The sequence below is a fragment of the Montipora capricornis genome, chromosome 8 (assembly GCF_036669925.1).
Source record: "Montipora capricornis isolate CH-2021 chromosome 8, ASM3666992v2, whole genome shotgun sequence".
Taxonomy (NCBI): Eukaryota; Metazoa; Cnidaria; class Anthozoa; order Scleractinia; family Acroporidae; genus Montipora; species Montipora capricornis.
The window spans coordinates 9,522,052-9,541,101 of NC_090890.1; the positions used below are offsets into that span (position 1 = coordinate 9,522,052).

General features: G+C 40.2%; 1 protein-coding gene across 1 annotated transcript in view; it reads left to right on the plus strand.

The window, feature by feature from the left end:
- The window catches only part of LOC138014365 (uncharacterized), a 24,482-nt gene extending 6,143 nt beyond the window's left edge, over positions 1-18,339 (plus strand). The window contains exons 3-5 of the mRNA XM_068861421.1: positions 6,956-7,081; positions 13,290-14,864; positions 16,336-18,339. Coding sequence (XP_068717522.1) covers positions 6,956-7,081; positions 13,290-14,864; positions 16,336-17,351 — 2,717 coding nt within the window. The 3' untranslated portion in view covers positions 17,352-18,339. The remainder of the gene's footprint in view (positions 1-6,955; positions 7,082-13,289; positions 14,865-16,335) is intronic.
- The last annotated feature ends 711 nt before the right edge of the window (positions 18,340-19,050 follow it).

The following is a 19,050-nucleotide window of genomic DNA, read 5'->3' on the forward strand; positions in this document are numbered from 1 at the left end:
ATTAAAATTTATCAAATTAAGTTCCCAGACATGATTTTCCGCAATTTGCCTTTTTTCCAGTGTTTGCCCCCCAGCATAACACATGGCTAATTTACATGACAATTTGAAAACCAACATGGCGGCTATCTTGAATAAGGCCTATTGCTCCACACTCTCCTACTGGGCTTTCCTGTCTCGCTACAAAAACCAATTCTTATCAGCTCAAAACCTCCTAAAAGCTCTTCTGTGATATCTCTACATGAGGTTTACGTGATTTTTTCGAAATTTGAATCACCGCTTGCATCCGAAATAATTTCAACTTTAAGACGCCCGGTTTTACTTGACTGAAGGTACCCCTGAAACCGCATCGTTTTTCAACATGCGATAAAGCTCCAAATCTAACAATATTTGCACCGTTAACTCTCTAAGTGATAAGCTTTCAAGCAATATAAAAATTTCTTTGGGGAAATGTGTACGCGCTGCGTGACAGTTAATCAAATTCATGTGATTATCAAACGGCCTAATTTGCATAATCATGGAAGATGAAAAACAAGTCACTTAGAATTCTTGTTTTAACTTTTTTACGGCAAGAATCGAAATCTTGACAATAATTCCTACCTGTTTATGACTTAGTTGTTGTTTAGAACTTGCAATTTTACCACAAATCGTATAAATAGTGTCAGCCAACAGTTGGTGTACATCCGATTACTATTCAATACGTTCATGTCCCATGGTCAGTTCACTTTAACAGTGATGGCATTCTCTTATAATGGCCAAATTCCTGGTAACCTCATAATATCACAAACTGAATATCTGTACCATAGGAAAATTTCCCGTGCAGCTGGGAACCGTATTCCTTCTACCGGAATGTTTAATACACGAATTCACGTGACATCTAGTGTTTGGTTGATGAGTGGTGTGAGACGCACCGCCCATAAACCAATAGTTTTGGCCTGAAGGAACAACATAACAGCAGACCAGTAGTGCTGTAAGAATAAATTAGTGTTAAGTTTGACTTGTATCGAGTTTTAGGATAGTGATACCCACCCTTCGCTCGAATTGCTTTCGGAGGTCCTGAATAAGCATGGGAGTCGTACCCAGACCTGAATTGCGTGCTTGCTTGCTCTCAATTTCTACACTGACGCATCAGTTTTCAAGGATTCATTCATCACCATTTGTTTAAAATTATGCACTAACGCAGCCTTTTCTACTTTGAGAGTGGCAAAGGGGTTTTCCGTGATTCATGATCAGACTACTTTACAGCTGTAATCACGACCAGTGACAGTTGTAAAATTCAGCGTGATGCGTGACAGTGACTCGAAGCTCGCTCTTTCCGTTTTCATTTCCAAATTGGAAGTCAAATTCTTAGTTAGCTGAAAACTGTTAACGTTGAAAGGAGCTCTTTTTAACAAAGTCTCTCTGACTTAAGTAACCATCAACTTAGAAAGCTACTCGAAAAACCCTGTTACCTGTACACACCTGTTTCCCGTTTTGAGCTTCTTTTCAGAAAATCCCATTCCTGGTTTTTTAATCTAATAAAAATGCATTTATACACACTGAATTGTTAATAGAAAGAGTTATTATGGTCACTTCACCTCGATCTAGCTATTTGCAATCCTTCGGGTCATCAATGAAGTTTCATTCGGATTTTCCTAAAACGAGGAGAAGCAGGAATCCGGAAACCGGAATCCGGAATAAGAAGTTAAACCAAAGCCACTTAAAATGATCCAGCGTCTATTACAAAATGCTGTGAAACGTGCTTCGTTCACCTTATAATTAGTTAAAAAAAACTATACATACATACCAACGAGATGCTTTATTAACATCTTTCCGACGTTGAGTCTTTTCGCTTCCATAGTAATTTTGGCCTTTGCTCGAGTTTCACTGTGTTCCGAATTCCGGATTCCAACTTTTAAGCAAATGCGGTTTATTTAATCATAAAGCCTTCAATTTGGTTACCAGCGCCTGATTCTATGGCTGTCTTCGTATGTCTGATATGGCTGGCAGTTTCAACGTCAATCCTCAGAGTAGTCGGGTATGCTTTGATATGATTTTTGATTGTAGACACTTTTCGATCACACGATCCTTTTCCACCGTTGGGCTGCTAATTTCTACCTTGCATCTTTTGAAATGGCCTGCGGAACTCTAAACCTTGTACCTCCGGGCTCCTGCTCTTGTCCAGCTTATTACTAGAGTCGGGCGATGATGAGGGCAGAGGCGGGCGGGAGGTCGCGCGACCTCCTCGTTCTCCTGCCAGTTCTCCATCCCTACTTGTACACGCTTGCTTTAGTCTCCAGTTTCTCATCTCCTTCGAACGCCTGTCACCCAGGCTACTTTTTCAGTTGGTTACTTATGTCGGAGCGGCTCTGCAAAAAAGAGCTCCTTTCAAAGTTAACTGTTTTCAACTAACTGAGTATTTAATTTTGGAAATGAGAAAGAAAGACCTAGTTTTTTGTTTTTCTTTGAACCACTGGGTGCTTACCATTTAGCCAAGTTTCGGTTTGAGGTCGAATGGAAAGGCAATTTTCCGGAAAATCTTTTCGGAAATTGTGAACAACCTCCAGAGGTAGTCCTCTTTTTTCGTTTGGAATGGAATTCGAGAAATTATCTTACCATTTGCGAGAATCGTTCCGTTTCTAGGCCCTTTTTCACAAGATTGATTAAAATATGTGGGGTGGAATGCTGTGTGGTAAATCGTAAGCCCCATTCTCATCCGGTTGGTCATTAAATTCAGAAAATCGCTTAATTATTTTTATGCAAACAATCATTCCATCCGGATTATTTGGCTAAATGGTAAGAACCCACTTATCTATCACGCATCACGCTGAATTTTACAACTGTCACTGGTTGTCATTACGGCTGTAAAGTAGTCCGATCATGAATCACGGAAAACCCCTTTCCCACTCTCAAAGTAGAGAAGGCTGCGTTAGTGTAGCATTTTAAATAAATGGTGATGAATAAAACCTTGCAAATTGATGCGTCAATATAGAAATTGAGAGTAAGCAAGCACGCAGTTCAGGTCTGGGTACGATCCCAAGGCTTATTTCCTCCGAAAGCTATTCGTGGGAAGGGTGGGCATGACTATCCTAAAACTCGATATATTAAGTCAAACGTAAGACTAATTTATTCTTACAGCACTACTGGTCTACTTTTATGTTCCTTCAGGCCAAAACTATTGGTTTATGGGTGGTGCGTCTTTTTCCTCACATCAACAAAACCTTACCGGAGGTCTGCCAGGGGGAATTCCGACAAGAGACATAGCCTAAGAAGTAGCTATGGCATTTAATATGAAATCGCGACAAACGACATCCTTTCTTTAAATTTCCGACCGCAACGGTCACAGCAACGTGAAACATTGACAAAACGCCGACACAAGACCTCTTAAAATTCAGACAAGCGACACGGAAACCCCCAACCCCGGCAGGGCTTCTTACTGGAAAATCACTAAATGTCACGTGGACGGTGCGTCTCACACCACTCATCAACCAAACACTAGATGTCACGCGAGCTCGTGTATTAAACATTGGGGTTGAACGAATACGGTTCCCAGCTGAACGGGAAAGTTCCCTATGGTACAGATATTCAGTTTGTGATATTATGAGGTTACCAGGAAAAGGTTAATGAGCCAATTTGGCCATTATAAGAGAATGTCATCACTGTTAAAGTGAACTGACCATGGGACATGAACGCCCGGGGGGGGGGGGGGGAGATTAGTCTTCTTTAGGGGTTACAAAAAGCTTGAATCACACCGAGATGGTCTCCTTTAGGGGTTAAATTCAAAATTTCCGAAGAGCATCCCCGTCTGTTCCATATGGGAGTTCCCCCACCACCCCCCCGGGCATGAACGTATTGAATAGTATTCGAATCCGGGAATCTGGTGTACATGCACCAACTGTTGGCTGGCACTATTTATACGATTTCAGGGGCTCCTGACGATTTATGGTAAAATTGGAGGTTCTAAACAACAACTAAGTGATAAACAGGTAGGAATTATTGTCAAGATTTCGATTCTTGCCGTAAAAAAGTTAAAACAAGAATTCTAAGTGACTTGTTTTTCATCTTCGATGATTATGCAAATTAGGCCGTTTGATCTCAAAAGGTCAAAATCACATGAATTTGATTAACTGTCACGCAGCGCGTATACATTTCCCCAAAGAATTTTTGTATCACTTGAAAGCTTATCACTTAGAGAGTTAACGGTGCAAATATTGTTAGATTTAGAGCTTTATCGCATGTTGAAAAAACGATGCGGTTTCAGGGGTACCTTCAGTCAAGTAAAACCAGGCGTCTTAAAGTTGAAATTATTTCGGATGCAAGCGGTGATTCAAATTTCGAAAAAATCACGTAAACCTCATGTAGAGATATCACAGAAGAGCTTTTAGGAGGTTTTGAGCTGATACGAAGTGGTTTTTGTAGCGAAATTTGACGGCAAAGTAAGCGTTAATTTTTGCGGAAGAAATGGCGATTTCGACACGAACTCTTAAATTTGCATTTTCTCCAAAATAAAAATACAAATGACTTAAAAAACTATACAGTGCATTTAGAGACATAATAGGCTACATCTTGACAAAATTTGAGAAAAATCCATTTTTGAGCTGTGGCCGCCAAAATTCGAAAATGTTTGATTTTTACTGACATGCACTCTTACAATTCTCATTATACAAAGTTCCTCTTAATTAGTGGTTAGATTCTCTATATGACATCACAAAAAATATTAGAATGGCAACGAAATGAGTATTTGCTGCTTTTGGGGGGGGGGGGTGGGGGGGGAACAGATTTAACGTTAAATCCGTGAGCCCCAAAAACACAATTCTCAGCGTCATGCAGTACTGTTGTGTAGGTGTTTTTCGCTGTTCATACCCTTACTGGAACGTGATTTGTACTTTGGAAATGAGATATAAAATAAGTTCCCTCTAACCATCTTGTTCAAACTCCCTGATAAAGTCTGCGTCGGTAATCTGGCAGACGAAACCGGTCGGAGAAGATCTGTTGCTTTGTGCTGCTCACTAGTACTTAATATTTAAAAAGTTTGTGCAACGTCTACTACAGATAATTTTCGTACATCACCTTGCTCATGTTCATTACTTCTACCAGTATTTCTTTGCTACGCAGTTGCAAGTAGATATTTTGACCTTTCCTCCACTTTGACTCCATGCCAGCTAAATCCTAATTAACGGCGCAGTAGCGAGAGCACTCGCCTCCCAACAATGTGGCCTGGGCTCGATTCCCAGACTCAATTGAGTTGGTTGGTTCTCTACTCTGCACCGAGACGTTTTCTTTGGGTACTCCGGTTTTCCCCTCTCCTCAAAACTCAACATTTGTTTTGATTTTGCGTTAATTTGATGATTTCAGCTTACAGTGTCTCCAATTAGTGCTCCAGCGCAATATAAACTTCCTTTCCTTCCTGTCCTTTCCTTTAAGCATTTCCGTATGATACTAACAGTTCAAGATGCACGCTCTCTGTGTTAATTCAACTCGACAGCACTCTATTCCTATTTCTTGGCCACAATTCAAATGTGTTTGTTACTAATGTGTTTGCTGCTAGTGATCCAATCATAACAGGCACAATAGCTGTTATTACAGTCGAGCGCACGTCTCAGCGGTGTTATGCACCTATCAATGTAAACCCCGTGGGGGGGGGGGGGGAGGAGTGCGGGTAAAGGGTGGGGATTTGACCAAGGAGCAAAAATTCTAGTCAATTTCCCAAAGGTGGGGCAGCATACGTTCATCAAAATGTATTTAGAAATCCCCACCCAGGACTAGATGGCCTATGAAGTAGCAGATAAACATCGATAAAAAACTCACCTTCTCCGAAACCCACGCCATTCCAAAGCCAAGAAAGACGATGCCAGTTAACCACGCTTTATCTTGGTCCCAGTCTCTCTGCCGAAAAAAATTAAATGTCCCGACCCCCGAGCAAAGGTACTCAATCAAACCTCCCACGGAAGAGATGGGTTTCGCCGTCAAATCCCCACCCCTTGCCCGCACTCCCCACCCCCCCCCCCCCCCCCACGGGGTTTACATTGATAGGTGCATTAGTTTCACAAGGCGCGAAAACGAGGCTTTCAGGTCAAATCAAGAATTTCTTATTGAAGGACTGTGTGATTCCTTGATTCTTGACTGTTTCCTTCGCTTTTTTTCGAGTAATTTGAGGTTTGTCTGACCTAATTTTAGGGTAGTTAAGTATTGCAAGGCACTGTGAACTATATGAATGTGTTAACTAAAGTAACAAGCCCAAATGTGCGACACAAGGGCAGCTTCCATTCAACGACTGTAGATTCCCTTCTTCTAAGAAAAACGTAAATTCTGGAAAGAACTTCATTATTTTTTCGCATTTCTCGCGCTCAATCTCTTACTCTCCTTTATGTCGGATCGAATGTTGACCGGAAAGCCTCGGTTCCACGCGCTCTGAAACTAACACCTGGGATCAACTGTAGTAACAGTTATTGTACATTTCTTCCATAGCTGAATCAGTTCGTATTTCAATACATTGTAATTGGATAGTTTTTCGAAAGATTGAAGTGATGCTCGCACTAATCAGGACAATTTAAGCAAATGTCTTATATAGACACCAGAAAAAGTCAGGCGGCTTCAACGGGATTCGTACCTAGGCCCTTACGATGCGGGTGCAATGCTCTACCAACTGAGCTATGAAGCCACACAATTGCAATTGGAAGCAGGTCAATTTGTTGGACTCATCTGTTCCCGTGAAATGATGACTGATGAAGGAAAGAAACGTTGATTTGAAGTGCGGGTAACCCGCAATCTAAAAGTAATTATTGTACATTTCTTTAATTTCCATATCTGAATCAGCTCGTATTTCAATGCATTGTCATTATTATTATTATTATTATTATTATTATTATCAATATTAGTAGTAGTAGAAGTAGCAGTATGTACTTATGATGCTTTGCTGTCTCGTTGCGCTTTTTATTCTTCAGAAAGAGTACCATGATATTATCTATATGCTCCACAGGTGGTTACTACTCAGACACTCCGGCTTTTGTCAGCGACAGTTGCAAGAGGTGTCCAAATGGCACGTTTGTTCACAAGAATAAGGCACCTGGAAAAAGTTACTTTGACTGCAGTTCTTGTTCTCAAGGTTAGATACTAGAATATAGGTACAATTAAACTAAATCCAGAAATTTAGGCAAAAGTCAGTAAAGTCAACAACGCACAATCGAAGACCTTTTAACATGAAAGAATAGGCATCGTCAAGAACATTTTGTCAATTATCAAACCAACAAGACTATCAAATTAAAAGGGCTTTCTTCTTCAAGCATCCACATTCAATCTCATCCCATGAGAGAAGGTGCTTACTAATCCATTGCTCAAGAGTCGACGACTGTGAAAGATACTACGCTGTCTTGATGATAAAATAAGTCCATTAGACGTAAAAAAAAAAAATCGAACCGCTATGCTTCAATGAGCCTGTTTATCTGAAAAATATGCATACGGGTTTGAGTGAGACTTTAAGACAGGCAACATTAGAATGACTGATCTTGGCATTACTAATAACTCTTGAAAACGCTTTAAAACGACTGCCACTACAAGTTGCAACTAATCTGGCTGGCCATTTCAACAAGTCTTGCAGCCGAAACGTAAAATAATATTTCGCAACATCTTGAGCCGGACCAAACGTCGCTAGAAAGATACCAATTACTTCAAAGGTATATATCTCGCCAACAGATCAGCTATAGCTTTTTTTTTTCAGTGATGTCACCATTGTTATTAATATCCCAACCAAACTGGCTGTTGAAACAATGCCGGACTTCTTTTGTTCCGTGGTTGGCAAATTTGAATATCATGAATGTGACTTCAATGTTTGTTAACAAGAAATATCGCTATATGCATTAGGGAAAGTCCAAAGCAATTAAAATTTCAATAACAATATCTTAAAACAGACAGTTGACTAATTAAAGCAAAGCATCAGTGCGGTGTTGATAGATGGCATTAGTAATATCACTATGAACCTAACAGAGGGTCTGAAAGGGGGCCGCGTGTCGGTCACCAGTTAAAATTTAATCACTTTGTCGGTTGTCAGTTAAAATTTACAATCTCTGTCGGTTGTCGATAAATCTCAGTTTATGAGTGAAAATGCAAGGTAATTATTCATATTCGTTATGTAATGCGCTCAGTTTGGACCTCATGATAAGTCTGGTTTGTTAACGCAATGTGATCGTTTATTTCACCTTTCTTAGCAAATACCGATTAATAAGACACTTTCGAAAATACCATAATTCTCTTGGTTTGTCCCCCCACATTTGGCATGAACATTGTTTTTGTTTTCTTTTGGGATTTACAATGGTCCCGAGAGAAACTGGAAACAATGCTTTATGCAAACAAGGGAGTCTTGATATTTTCGAAAGTGGCCTATTGCATTTATTCTACATGTGGATTTGTTTTCCTGCCGATTACTGGGCATCGGAGTAATCAAAAGAAGACAATTAGACTATTATCTTTCTTGAAGTAATCACCCAATAAATGGTCTCCAGTGTCATAACGACAACTGTCAATTAACAAATGGTAAACGGCTCAGCGTGCATTATTGAGTTATGGTGCACGCGGGAGGTTGCTAAGCACGAGAGAAGCGTAAGAGTCGCTTCTTGAGTGCTTAGCAAACTCCCAAGTGCACCATAACTCAATAATGCACGCTGAGCCGTTTACCATTTGTTTTATAACATAATCGTTAACTCCACCCCTGCGTGTTTCGTGTGTATTTGCATAAACTCAAGTTTAGTCAATAGTCGATGTCAACACAACTTTGCTTTCTAAAGACAACTATGAATTAACAAGACAAAATGATCAACAAACAGTTTTCCCAGTCAAAATTTTATTGGAATCAACAAGAATTTACTCTTAGGAGAGAAAACATTTCGAGTTTCTTGCGAGTGTCTTGAAAGCGATCAACCTATTGCAAACAGCGTGACTTTTCCAAGCCAAAAAAGCGACGTTACACTATTTCAGCTTAAAAATAAATCTCAAAAAGAAAATAGACATTCCAAAACACCATTTACGTTCCCGTAGCATCATCCCTGGTCTCATAAAATTGTGTTTTGGAAATCAAAGCAGTACAAACACGAAACACTCTTTCGTCGCTTTAAGACCTTCAATCCTCCTTTTCCACTGCTGATTAATCTTTTAGGGGCTATATCTTTCTATTTTGAGCTCTGTAGAGGTTTACCCCTATTCTAAGAGGAGGAAAATATGTCTTGGAAAATTAGGACTGATGCGCTAGTGACAGTATTTTCTTCTTTCCACAATCTCTGAAAGTGAGATCGCACGTCAGCTGTCGTCAGCGAGCGTGCACACATGGGCAAATGGTAAATGACCAATTGGCCAATCAGAACGCGCGTTTTATCCAAGTTATGTTATAATACTACTTAGACTACTTACCGTCACAAGTCGAGACGCACAAATGCACGAACAGCCCTGCCGGATTGTGTAACACACGCTCTGTTGGCAAGCTTTGAATCCTCTTCCAAATCTGATTCGTCATCATCCGAATCTGTGTCATACCAGGAACCCATGACCCAGAGCCTACAACTCCCATACTGAGCCTATGTAATGGCATTTTTACAGACCGATCTATTTTTAGACTATCTTTTCCGGGATAAACAAAGGCAGTTCCGGTTCGGTGACCCTATGACGTCAGCTTAATTTCTTGTAATTGGTCATCGGGCTCCTGTGGGAGTCTCATTCGCGGGAAATTCAATCTAAAAATAAATCGGTCTGTTAAAACGCCGTTACACGAACACAGTAGAGTTGTAGGCTCCGGGTCATGGGTTCCTGGTCAGACTCATCAATTTGTTCTTGTCTGTGATCCTCAAACACCTCAGTAACATCCCCGTCGTCCACAAATTGTTTGCTAACAACTCGCATTCGCTAATGATACCTTTGTTTTTTCTTCATGGAATCGAAGTCTCTCTTCAGACTTGTTGCTTGTGAGTTGAACAGTGTTGACAGGCGGCGGCAAGGCCCCATATTTACCTTTTGTGGTCTCGCTCCTAACAGTCTGTTGGCGTACTGGCCTATAACTCTCTAACCACTCTTTAATCTGTTCTTCCATACATGATGTTATGTCCTTACTTGGTAAAGGTGGTATCTATAGGTGCTATAGGAGAAAGCTTAAGGCACATGGCAAATTGAGGGACAGGAGAGTACGACCTGTTTTGCGTGTAGTACTTTGCTGCCCATCTGGATATGCACTTCCCACCTGTCCCAAAATCCTGCGCATACTGAAGAACAGTGAATGTCTCATACGTGGTTAATTGTCGTATAGCCTGCTCATCCCTTTTTAAAGCAAAGGCACAGATACTTGCGTCTTCCGGGGTACAGTCCCTTGTGGACCACTGGCTGCAGACTCTCCGGTCTCAACTGCTAGTGTTGCTTCACCTTATTCACAGTATCTTTTACTTAGTTGTCAATCTTTATAACGTCGACGCTTGCTTGCTTCAAAGACACTCCTTCAAGTTTCATACCCTTAAAATGAATTCCAAAGGTAACCTATAGGGAAACGAGAATCTGAAGAAAAGATGGATATCGTTTCTGAGAGGTTCGTCACCATCTTCAGTTTTCCAGCGGAAAAATCTGTAACAAACAAAGTCTTGTCTACGGAGCATATCCCCTCGATTTGTTTAAATGAACATGTATCTTGTGATTTGAACAACGCTGTTTCAACTTCGGATTAACAAATCCACGGTTACTAAATTTGACCTCTTGGTAAAGCCTAACCTGAGGTTATAGTTTAACCCGCTTTTGAGCAACCGGGCCCTGAACTTTACTCTGAATACATCAAACTCTGCAGCACATAAAAACAACCAAATTCAACACGTACCGTTAAGCTCACTGCTGCCTTCAGCGGATATCAAATTTGGCAAGTTGCCACTGTCCATCTGTGACTATTTATATAGAAAATTTCTCGCATTTACCAGCAGAGGATTATGCCAGGCGAACTAGCTTCAATAAGAACCCGCCAATTCATTGCTGAAAGGCTTGTTCCTTCACTCCTAAAAATTTCCGTTAGATGTTTTATTATTATTATTATTATTATTATTTTTATTATTATTTTTTTCACTCAAGGACTCCTTGATGTTTTAATATGTCCACTGGAACGATTGCCACTTCTTCACCTTTTCGAAAGAAACTTAAGATCACTTTTATGATTCCGCTCCTGACTCGGCCACATGGAAATACAACGTACAGGCACAACAGTCGGAACAGGCAGTGAAAAGACTTCAGTACAACTGCAGCCCTCGATTACAAGCCTGCATTCCTCCTCGAAAAGGAGGAGAAACAGTGGCACTTACCATTTAAGCGGAACTTTCGGTGAGAATATTTTGACAGATGGCACTAGACATTCCCTACCGAAGAAATGAGAAACGGAATGAGCCGTTCCAGTTGTGAATCTATTTGCGAATGCCGTAGTTGTGAATCTATTTGCCAATGCCCTAATCCTCGCAACGGAGCCTGGTTCTAGTGGTACAAACAAATGGTACAGAAATTTCCGGTCGTTTCGATAAAAATGGCAAGCGCCTCAGGTTATCTCTGGTGAAATAGAGCCCACCAAAGGATTAACATTTCATAAACTAGAAGCAAAGCGTACAAAATACTATTGACATGTTTAAAAAAAATCATTGCGCATTATTTCCAAATACAGACATCCCCACACTGCCAGACCATGTCAGTTGTCGGTTTTCCTGTCAGTAATCGGTAATTGTCGGCCGTCAGTTTTATTTATCGCCGTTGGTCGCTAATCAGTGAACACCATTCAGACGCTCTAACAAAAGAAGTAGTGGTTTTAGAGATTCTCTTGTATCCTTCTCGAAAAGGTTCACCGGTGATCATTTCTCTAAACATTATCAAGAGGCCAATAAGATGCAATCTTTTCGCTTTCGTTTTCAAATGAACACATCATGGTCAATGTTTGAGTTCTGCCAAAAAGCCTCTCAGACATGATGGCCTAATCTAATTAAGTGGCAAGTACATTACAATTCTTGCCAGATAAATAGAAGAACGATTTGCCGGCATTGAAAAAAGATTTTTTGCCAGATATTAAAAAAAATGCATGCCCCACACAATTATACAAAACATTCAGGGCCCGGTTGTTCGAAAGCCGATTAACTTAATCCAGGATTAGCGTAAATTCTTGTTTCATGTTTTCAACTTTTTGGTGAAAGTTTCTTTTGTTGATTTTTGTTTTTCAAGGTTGATTTCTTCTAATGTAAAGTTTTGCCGAATATCAGCATTGAACAGCAGAGTAGGGAACAGGGAGTAGAGAAATAAACTCCTTGGTTATTTTTTAATCTGGGATTACCGTTAATCGGCTTTTGAACAACTGGGTCCAGCAGACGAGGAAATGTCGGAATGAGGCTGGTCGTAAGCAGCTCTTTAAGTTTTACGATTTCCAATAGAAACCAATAAGGAAAGAAAGCAACTCTAAGGCCCAAAGGCCAAGTCAAAACTAGATTTGTTGATGAACTTCATGGAGCGTTCATTGTCTCAGCAAAAGAAATTTGATGAAAAATCGAGAGTTGCATACCTTTTTTGTATCTTTTCTTTCACGGCTTTCCTAACGTTTCTAACTTGTCATTTGAAGACTCTCATATCTCGACCGCTTTAGTGATTCATAGTGCCAGAGAAATATGAAGTTCTACTAGAGACGAAATGGAACTCTAGGAGTCAGGATGACATGCATGGCGGTCATAGACAACGCTTCCCACCACTGCAATCGTATGTGGACAGAAACCTGACTCGACGGTTTTCCTCTGGGAGGTCCGGTTTTCCTCCCTCTCTTGCCAAAATCGACTCGCAGGTTCTTTTCCCCTATTTTAAAAGGAAACCCTTTTTTACCCTCATTTATTATATGATACTTAAAGCTGTCAAAAGTTACAAAAGATGAAAGTGTCTGGGTAACTCTTTAAAAGCAGTCAAAAATTGTAGTAAAACGATATTGATTAATTTGTAAAGCAGAAATTATGGCATTTTCCTTTTAGAATGTCAATAGCATGAGTGTTCCCACAAGTCTTTCATACATTGGTATATTCCGGAGGATTCAGTGGTAGTATCACGCAATGTTCCAAAACAGTTTCTTAGATCTTGCATTGCTTTGAGTTCAGTTTTTCGGTAAGAGATTTGAACAGCATTAGAGGCCTGGTGCAAAATATAGATTTGTTAATATGAATGAATTATAATAACCCTTTATAGACACCACGGAAAAGATAAGATAACAAAATTAAACTATCTTTCGTCATTTTTTTTTTACTAATAAATGAATAAATAAGTTAATTGCGCTGTCTGATTTTTCTCAGGGACGGATACATATTCGTTTGCTGGATTTCGGGCATGTTACTGTCTGAATGGATATTTTCGAAGGCACATGTTTGAAGGCTGTGAGTCATGTGAACAACGACAGGGATTCAAATGCGAAAATGGCACGGTTAGTCTTAAACCGGGTTACTGGTGGAAATGGGAGAACGATACAAACAAAGAACTTTACAAATCCTTCAGCGACTTCTTACAGCGGAATTCTTCTGTTGGAAGCCAATCCATCATCGAGTACCAATATCCTCTTCCTCAAGCATATAGATGTCCAAGACCAGAATCATGTCTGGGAGGTATGAACGCCACATGTTTTGCTGGATATAAAGGACCATTGTGTGAAGTGTGTAGTTCTGGATATTACAAACAGTTCAAGACATGCAAAGAGTGCCCCTCAACAGCATGGATGATAGCACAGCTTTCCGTCATAGCAGCAATAGTTATTATAATCGCTGTGGTTGTGGTTTGGAGAAGCAGGAAACAAGCCAAGAAGAAACAAGATCGCTTCTTAGTTGACATAATTCTTGGAAAAGTAAAAATTGTTATCGGTTTCTACCAGGTAACATTTGGAGTTCTCGATGCATTTGCATACATCAAATGGCCAGACTCTCTCGAGTTTATTGGGAAATATGCTGAGATATTACAGCTAAATGTTATCCAGATTGCTCCTATCCACTGTCTCTTTCCAGATCTAAAAGTCAATGCTTTTGTAAGATTGTTTACTGTTCTCGGTATCAATGCTGCAGTCATCATTTTAGCATTTATTATTTATGGCATTAGGAAGGTCTTATTAAGCAGAAAGACCTTCCCGAGTCAAGTGGAAAAAGTGAGGAAAATTTCGGAAACAAAGCAGTTGGTCTACAGAACAGTCTTTTTTTTCCTTTACCTAACCTATCTAAGCACCTGCTCCAAGACAGCAAATGTTCTTCCCCTTGCCTGTCGAACACTGTGCCTTGACGAAAAACATGAAAAGTGCGATACGTTTCTAAAAGTTGACTTTAATGTCAAGTGTTCCAGCCAAGAATTCCGACGATCTGTGATTGTTGCATATTGTAGTGTTTTGTACATCATGTTTCTACCTCTGGCTGTCTTGGTAGTTCTGTGGAGGCATCAAAGGTCATTGAAGAAACATGGCGACAGAGCCGACGATGAATCCACACATTCCCAGCATTCAATTCCAGAAATTGTCACAGGATTACACTTTTTATTCGCAAATTACAACACTCACACATGGTATTGGGAACTTGTTGAAACGGCTCGAAAGGTGACATTAACTTCAGGCATTATCCTGATAGGAGGTGAGAGCAGAGCCTACGTTGGGTTAGCATGTGTTATGTCAGGTCTCTATGGTATGTTCTTTGCGTTCAAGCGGCCAATAGCGGATCCATTTGAGAACAGCCTGATGCTTTCTTCCCTTGCCGTCACATTCGTCAATCTCGCAATAGGTGTTGTCAGTAGAATACCAGCAGAGACCACAAAATCCTCGCTGGAATCATACGTGGACCATATCATGTTCAACGCATTGGTATTTGGAGCAAATTTTCTCGTTATTGCAATTCTTGTGGGTAAGTATTTTGTTCGTATTTAAACTTAAATCAAAGAGAGTTGGGAACGCGTGGCATGACTTCATCTGATTGGTTAAAAATGGTGGCCCTTTGTTTGTTTCGCGCGCAAAGTGAATCTAAAATAAATCAATTTGTGACAGTGCTGGGGCAACACCACAAAGTGATAGATCAACATTATTTTCTAATCCAATCTTGTGCCAGAAACTCGGACCTCTATGGTTGCCTTTGACTTTTCTGCAATGAACAACCATCCTCTTAACTAGGTCACTATATTGTAACAATGAACTTTCTTTTTTATTCGTCAAATTTAATCATGGTGTGCACATCATTGGGCAAAGTAAATAGTGCCACTCCTCGCCCTCTCGGAGATCAAAGAAAATAAAAATAAAAAAAGGAATTGGGACCGCAAAGTACAAACCGCTTCTATGTCTTAACCGTGCTTGGTATCTTCCAAATAAAGTGTACTGCTGTATGTTAAGGTAACGGCTAAGGTTAGAGTTCGTGACTGATTCTGCCATGTTTTTTTCAGGGACATGACGACTGATTTTCCCGGGAAAGGATATTCTAAAAATAAACTTATTTGTGACTGTGCTGGGGAGCCCATTCATGCTATAACAACACTCTTACCTAATTTCCTCGTCTTTAGCATCAGAAATATCTGTTTGCTCATTACTTTCCGTCTTGTGGTATAACAAAGATTGATTGAGTTGCAATGTCAAAGTGAAATTTTCAACTTATGGATGGTGACAACTATTGTTATCGCACATACGATCTGCGCATCTCGAGATACTCGGATTTCGCATGGGTGGTGTCTATTAATACAGGGATATTTTTGCGCAGTTCAAAACTATGCGGAAAAAGCAGAACTTAGCAAATGCTCTTGGTATCCAAAAAGAAAATTGGGGGTAACCACGCATTTTTCAGAGACAATTAAGCTTTAATTTGGAAAAAAAACTTCATACATTGCTTTGCATTTCAAGCTTTTTACAAATATTCTTGATAAAATTATCTTCGAAAAATGCGTGGTTACCCCCAATTTTCTCTTTGGATTTCAATAACACTTGTCAAGATCTTCGTTTCCCGCATATTCATTAAACCGGGCAAAAATACCTTTGAATTAGTAGACACCTTCCTTAAATTTAGCCAACTCAATCAAAGAGGTTAGCTAGGTGGCAAAGCTCAACTATGCTTAGTGTTCTTTTTTAAACCATCATACGAGTTGTGTTTACTGAAACAAAGTAAGTTCTTCTGAAAATTTTCACTCAATTTCGATCGAAAACACTTCAGCATCTTACAATGTGATTGGAATACAGTGACACGAACAAACTTCCGGGCCTTTACAACCACTGGGAAAAAAACAGTCGGGCGAAATACGCATTTTGCAAAGTACCAAGCTCCGTTGTTGGGCTTCTCGTTCACTTGCGATACCATACAAACATATTCACTTCCTTTTTTTTCTTTTTTTTTTTAGTCCAGTACGGCAGGTATTTTTTCCGCTTTATCAAAGAGTGGCGCAAAAATCCACAATGGTCTCTTTCGTGTTGCCTGGCGTTGCTTTTGCCTCTTAATGAACTCCAGACCGAAATACTAGGAATGACAGGGAAAAATTTGCTGAACGAACAAGTGCAAACTGGTAACTTTAACGTGCCATCAGTATCTAGCACGTTAAAGGAGAGTGGAGCAGTAAGCTTTGAACTTGTTACTATTCATGAGCAGCCGGAAGAGTCAGCTGAACCTCAATCAGTCAACTCTGGCTTTGAAAAAAGCGACAACGGTGGCCTTGAAGAAGAAGATGCTGACAAAGTGGCATTTGACGCAAGAAAGGAGAGTGGAGCAGTAACCTTTGCACTTGCTACTATTCATAAGCAGCCAAAAGAGTCAGCTGAACCTCGATCAGTCAACTTTGGCTTTGAAGGAAGCGACAACGGTGGCCTTGAGGAAGACGATGCTGACAAAGTGGCATTTGACGCAAGAAAGGAGAGTGGAGCAGTAACCTTTACACTTGCTACTATTCATAAGCAGCCAAAAGAGTCAGCTGAACCTCGATCAGTCAACTTTGGCTTTGAAGAAAGCGACAACGGTGGCCTTGAAGAAGAAGATGCTGACAAAGTGGCATTTGACGCAAGAAAGGAGAGTGGAGCAGTAACCTTTACACTTGCTACTATTCATGAGCAGCCAAAAGAGTCAGTTGAACCTCGATCAGTCAACTTTGGCTTTGAAGAAAGCGACAACGGTGGCCTTGAAGAAGGAGATGCTGACAAAGTGGCATTTGACGCAAGAAAGGAGAGTGGAGCAGTAACCTTTACACTTGCTACTATTCATGAGCAGCCAAAAGAGTCAGCTGAACCTCGATCAGTCAACTTTGGCTTTGAAGAAAGCGACAACGGTGGCCTTGAAGAAGGAGATGCTGACAAAGTGGCATTTGACACAAGAAAGAAGCTGGATCATCACGCAAACCCGAGAGCGACATTCGATACTCATTTCTGACTGGCTTGTTTGGAGTATTAACTGGACTGACTGAAGATTATCGCTGACAACGGCATTCTTTAGTAGAAATATAGAACCTTAAGTCTTTCAATAATGTAACCTGGCAACATATGATTATCTTATTTGATCGTGAAATCGTTATCAGGAATAGAACATAAAAGATTACCTCATCGTAAGTCTCAAGGTTTGACATTCGTCACGGCACATTCCTTTAATTTATTCCCCACCCCAGGTGTACAGATGGTCGCCGGAGACATAACGCAGGGGACGAGCATGCTTCGGTTTAGTGTCCCGTCCAGGGGTGAGTAGCAATAGTCTCAGTCGCTTCAAACTACAGAAATCGGGATAAGCTCCATCAGTGTGAACCCTCGGGGCTTGAGAGCGACTTCGCTTTGCCTTGCATATATAGCCACAACCATGATGTATACTAATCTGGAGAATATCGTACTTTACAAGAATCTAATAATCTGGAGCATTCAGTTGTTATGTTCTGATCAATGAACAAGCTCAGGAGTAGACAAAGTCAGCAGTTTAGTTTAGTGAATGAAAGGGAAAGCAATGCGTGTGCAGCACCATGTCATCTCAAAAAATTAATTAAGTAATTTCAGTGTATGAACAAGATTAAGCCTTCCAAAAATGGAATCATGTACACCTGTGTTGACGAAGAGACTCGGTGGTGAAGATGGGTTCTCCTGATTATGGACTGCTAACTTGTACAAATATCAAACACAATGATTTGCACAATTTATTGTTATGCATGGTTATGCCTTCTTAACTTTACTTAACCTTATCGTTGAAGACCTTTGGAACTTACAAAAGCTTTTTAAGCTGGTAAGCTGCCAAAATGTAGCTTTATAATACTTAAAAGACCTGGTAGTGACTGAATGCATGATAGTCTATACCCCATTCTTTCGTTTCTAAAATTGCTATATATTTTAGTAGTTTAGTTTGTATCTTGTGATGTTGCCAGGTAGCTGCTTAGTCTCAATAAAAGAATGCCGGATTCATTGAAGTAAGAATTATAAATTTCTTTAACTTAAAACAAATCATCTTATACTTCAAAGGCCTTGAGCAAGATTTTTTCATCTCCTGGAGTTCTCAATAATAATACCATGTGAGATGGGGAAGTTGAAACTTAGGCATTAAGGTAAAAAAAAAATGGGATAGAGCGGGTTAGGGGATCCTTGGTAGTATGCCTCCAGGCTTGATTAAAAAGGCAAAGATAAAAATTAAGGGGAAATATGAATGATAATAGAGACATTAAGATACCCCGAAATCGGTTTACGGGTAACGGGTAGCGCCATATCTTTTTCAATTTGCAATGACGAAATTGATCTTACCCGGTAGACCCAGCCGTTTTTCTGGGTTAGAAACCAGTTTACCCTTAGAAGAGTTACGAGTAGCGACAGAGGAGACATGATGGAGAAACGAGTAAGTTTTTATACTTTCTAAACAGAGAACATTCGTAAGGACGAATTTTGGATATATTTGATAGCCTTTCTTAAACAATTCAGTGAACTCATTTCTGAAGAGGAAGACCAACCTTGCTGCCGAGCCGCCCATCTTTGTAAACCATCGTTACCAATCCCCGTCCGTTAACTCTACGGGTATGGCTGCATGGAAATTTTACTTAAACGGGTACACTACCCTTACCCGTATACCGGTATATGTTGCAGGTAAAATACGCTTTCAGGTTGAA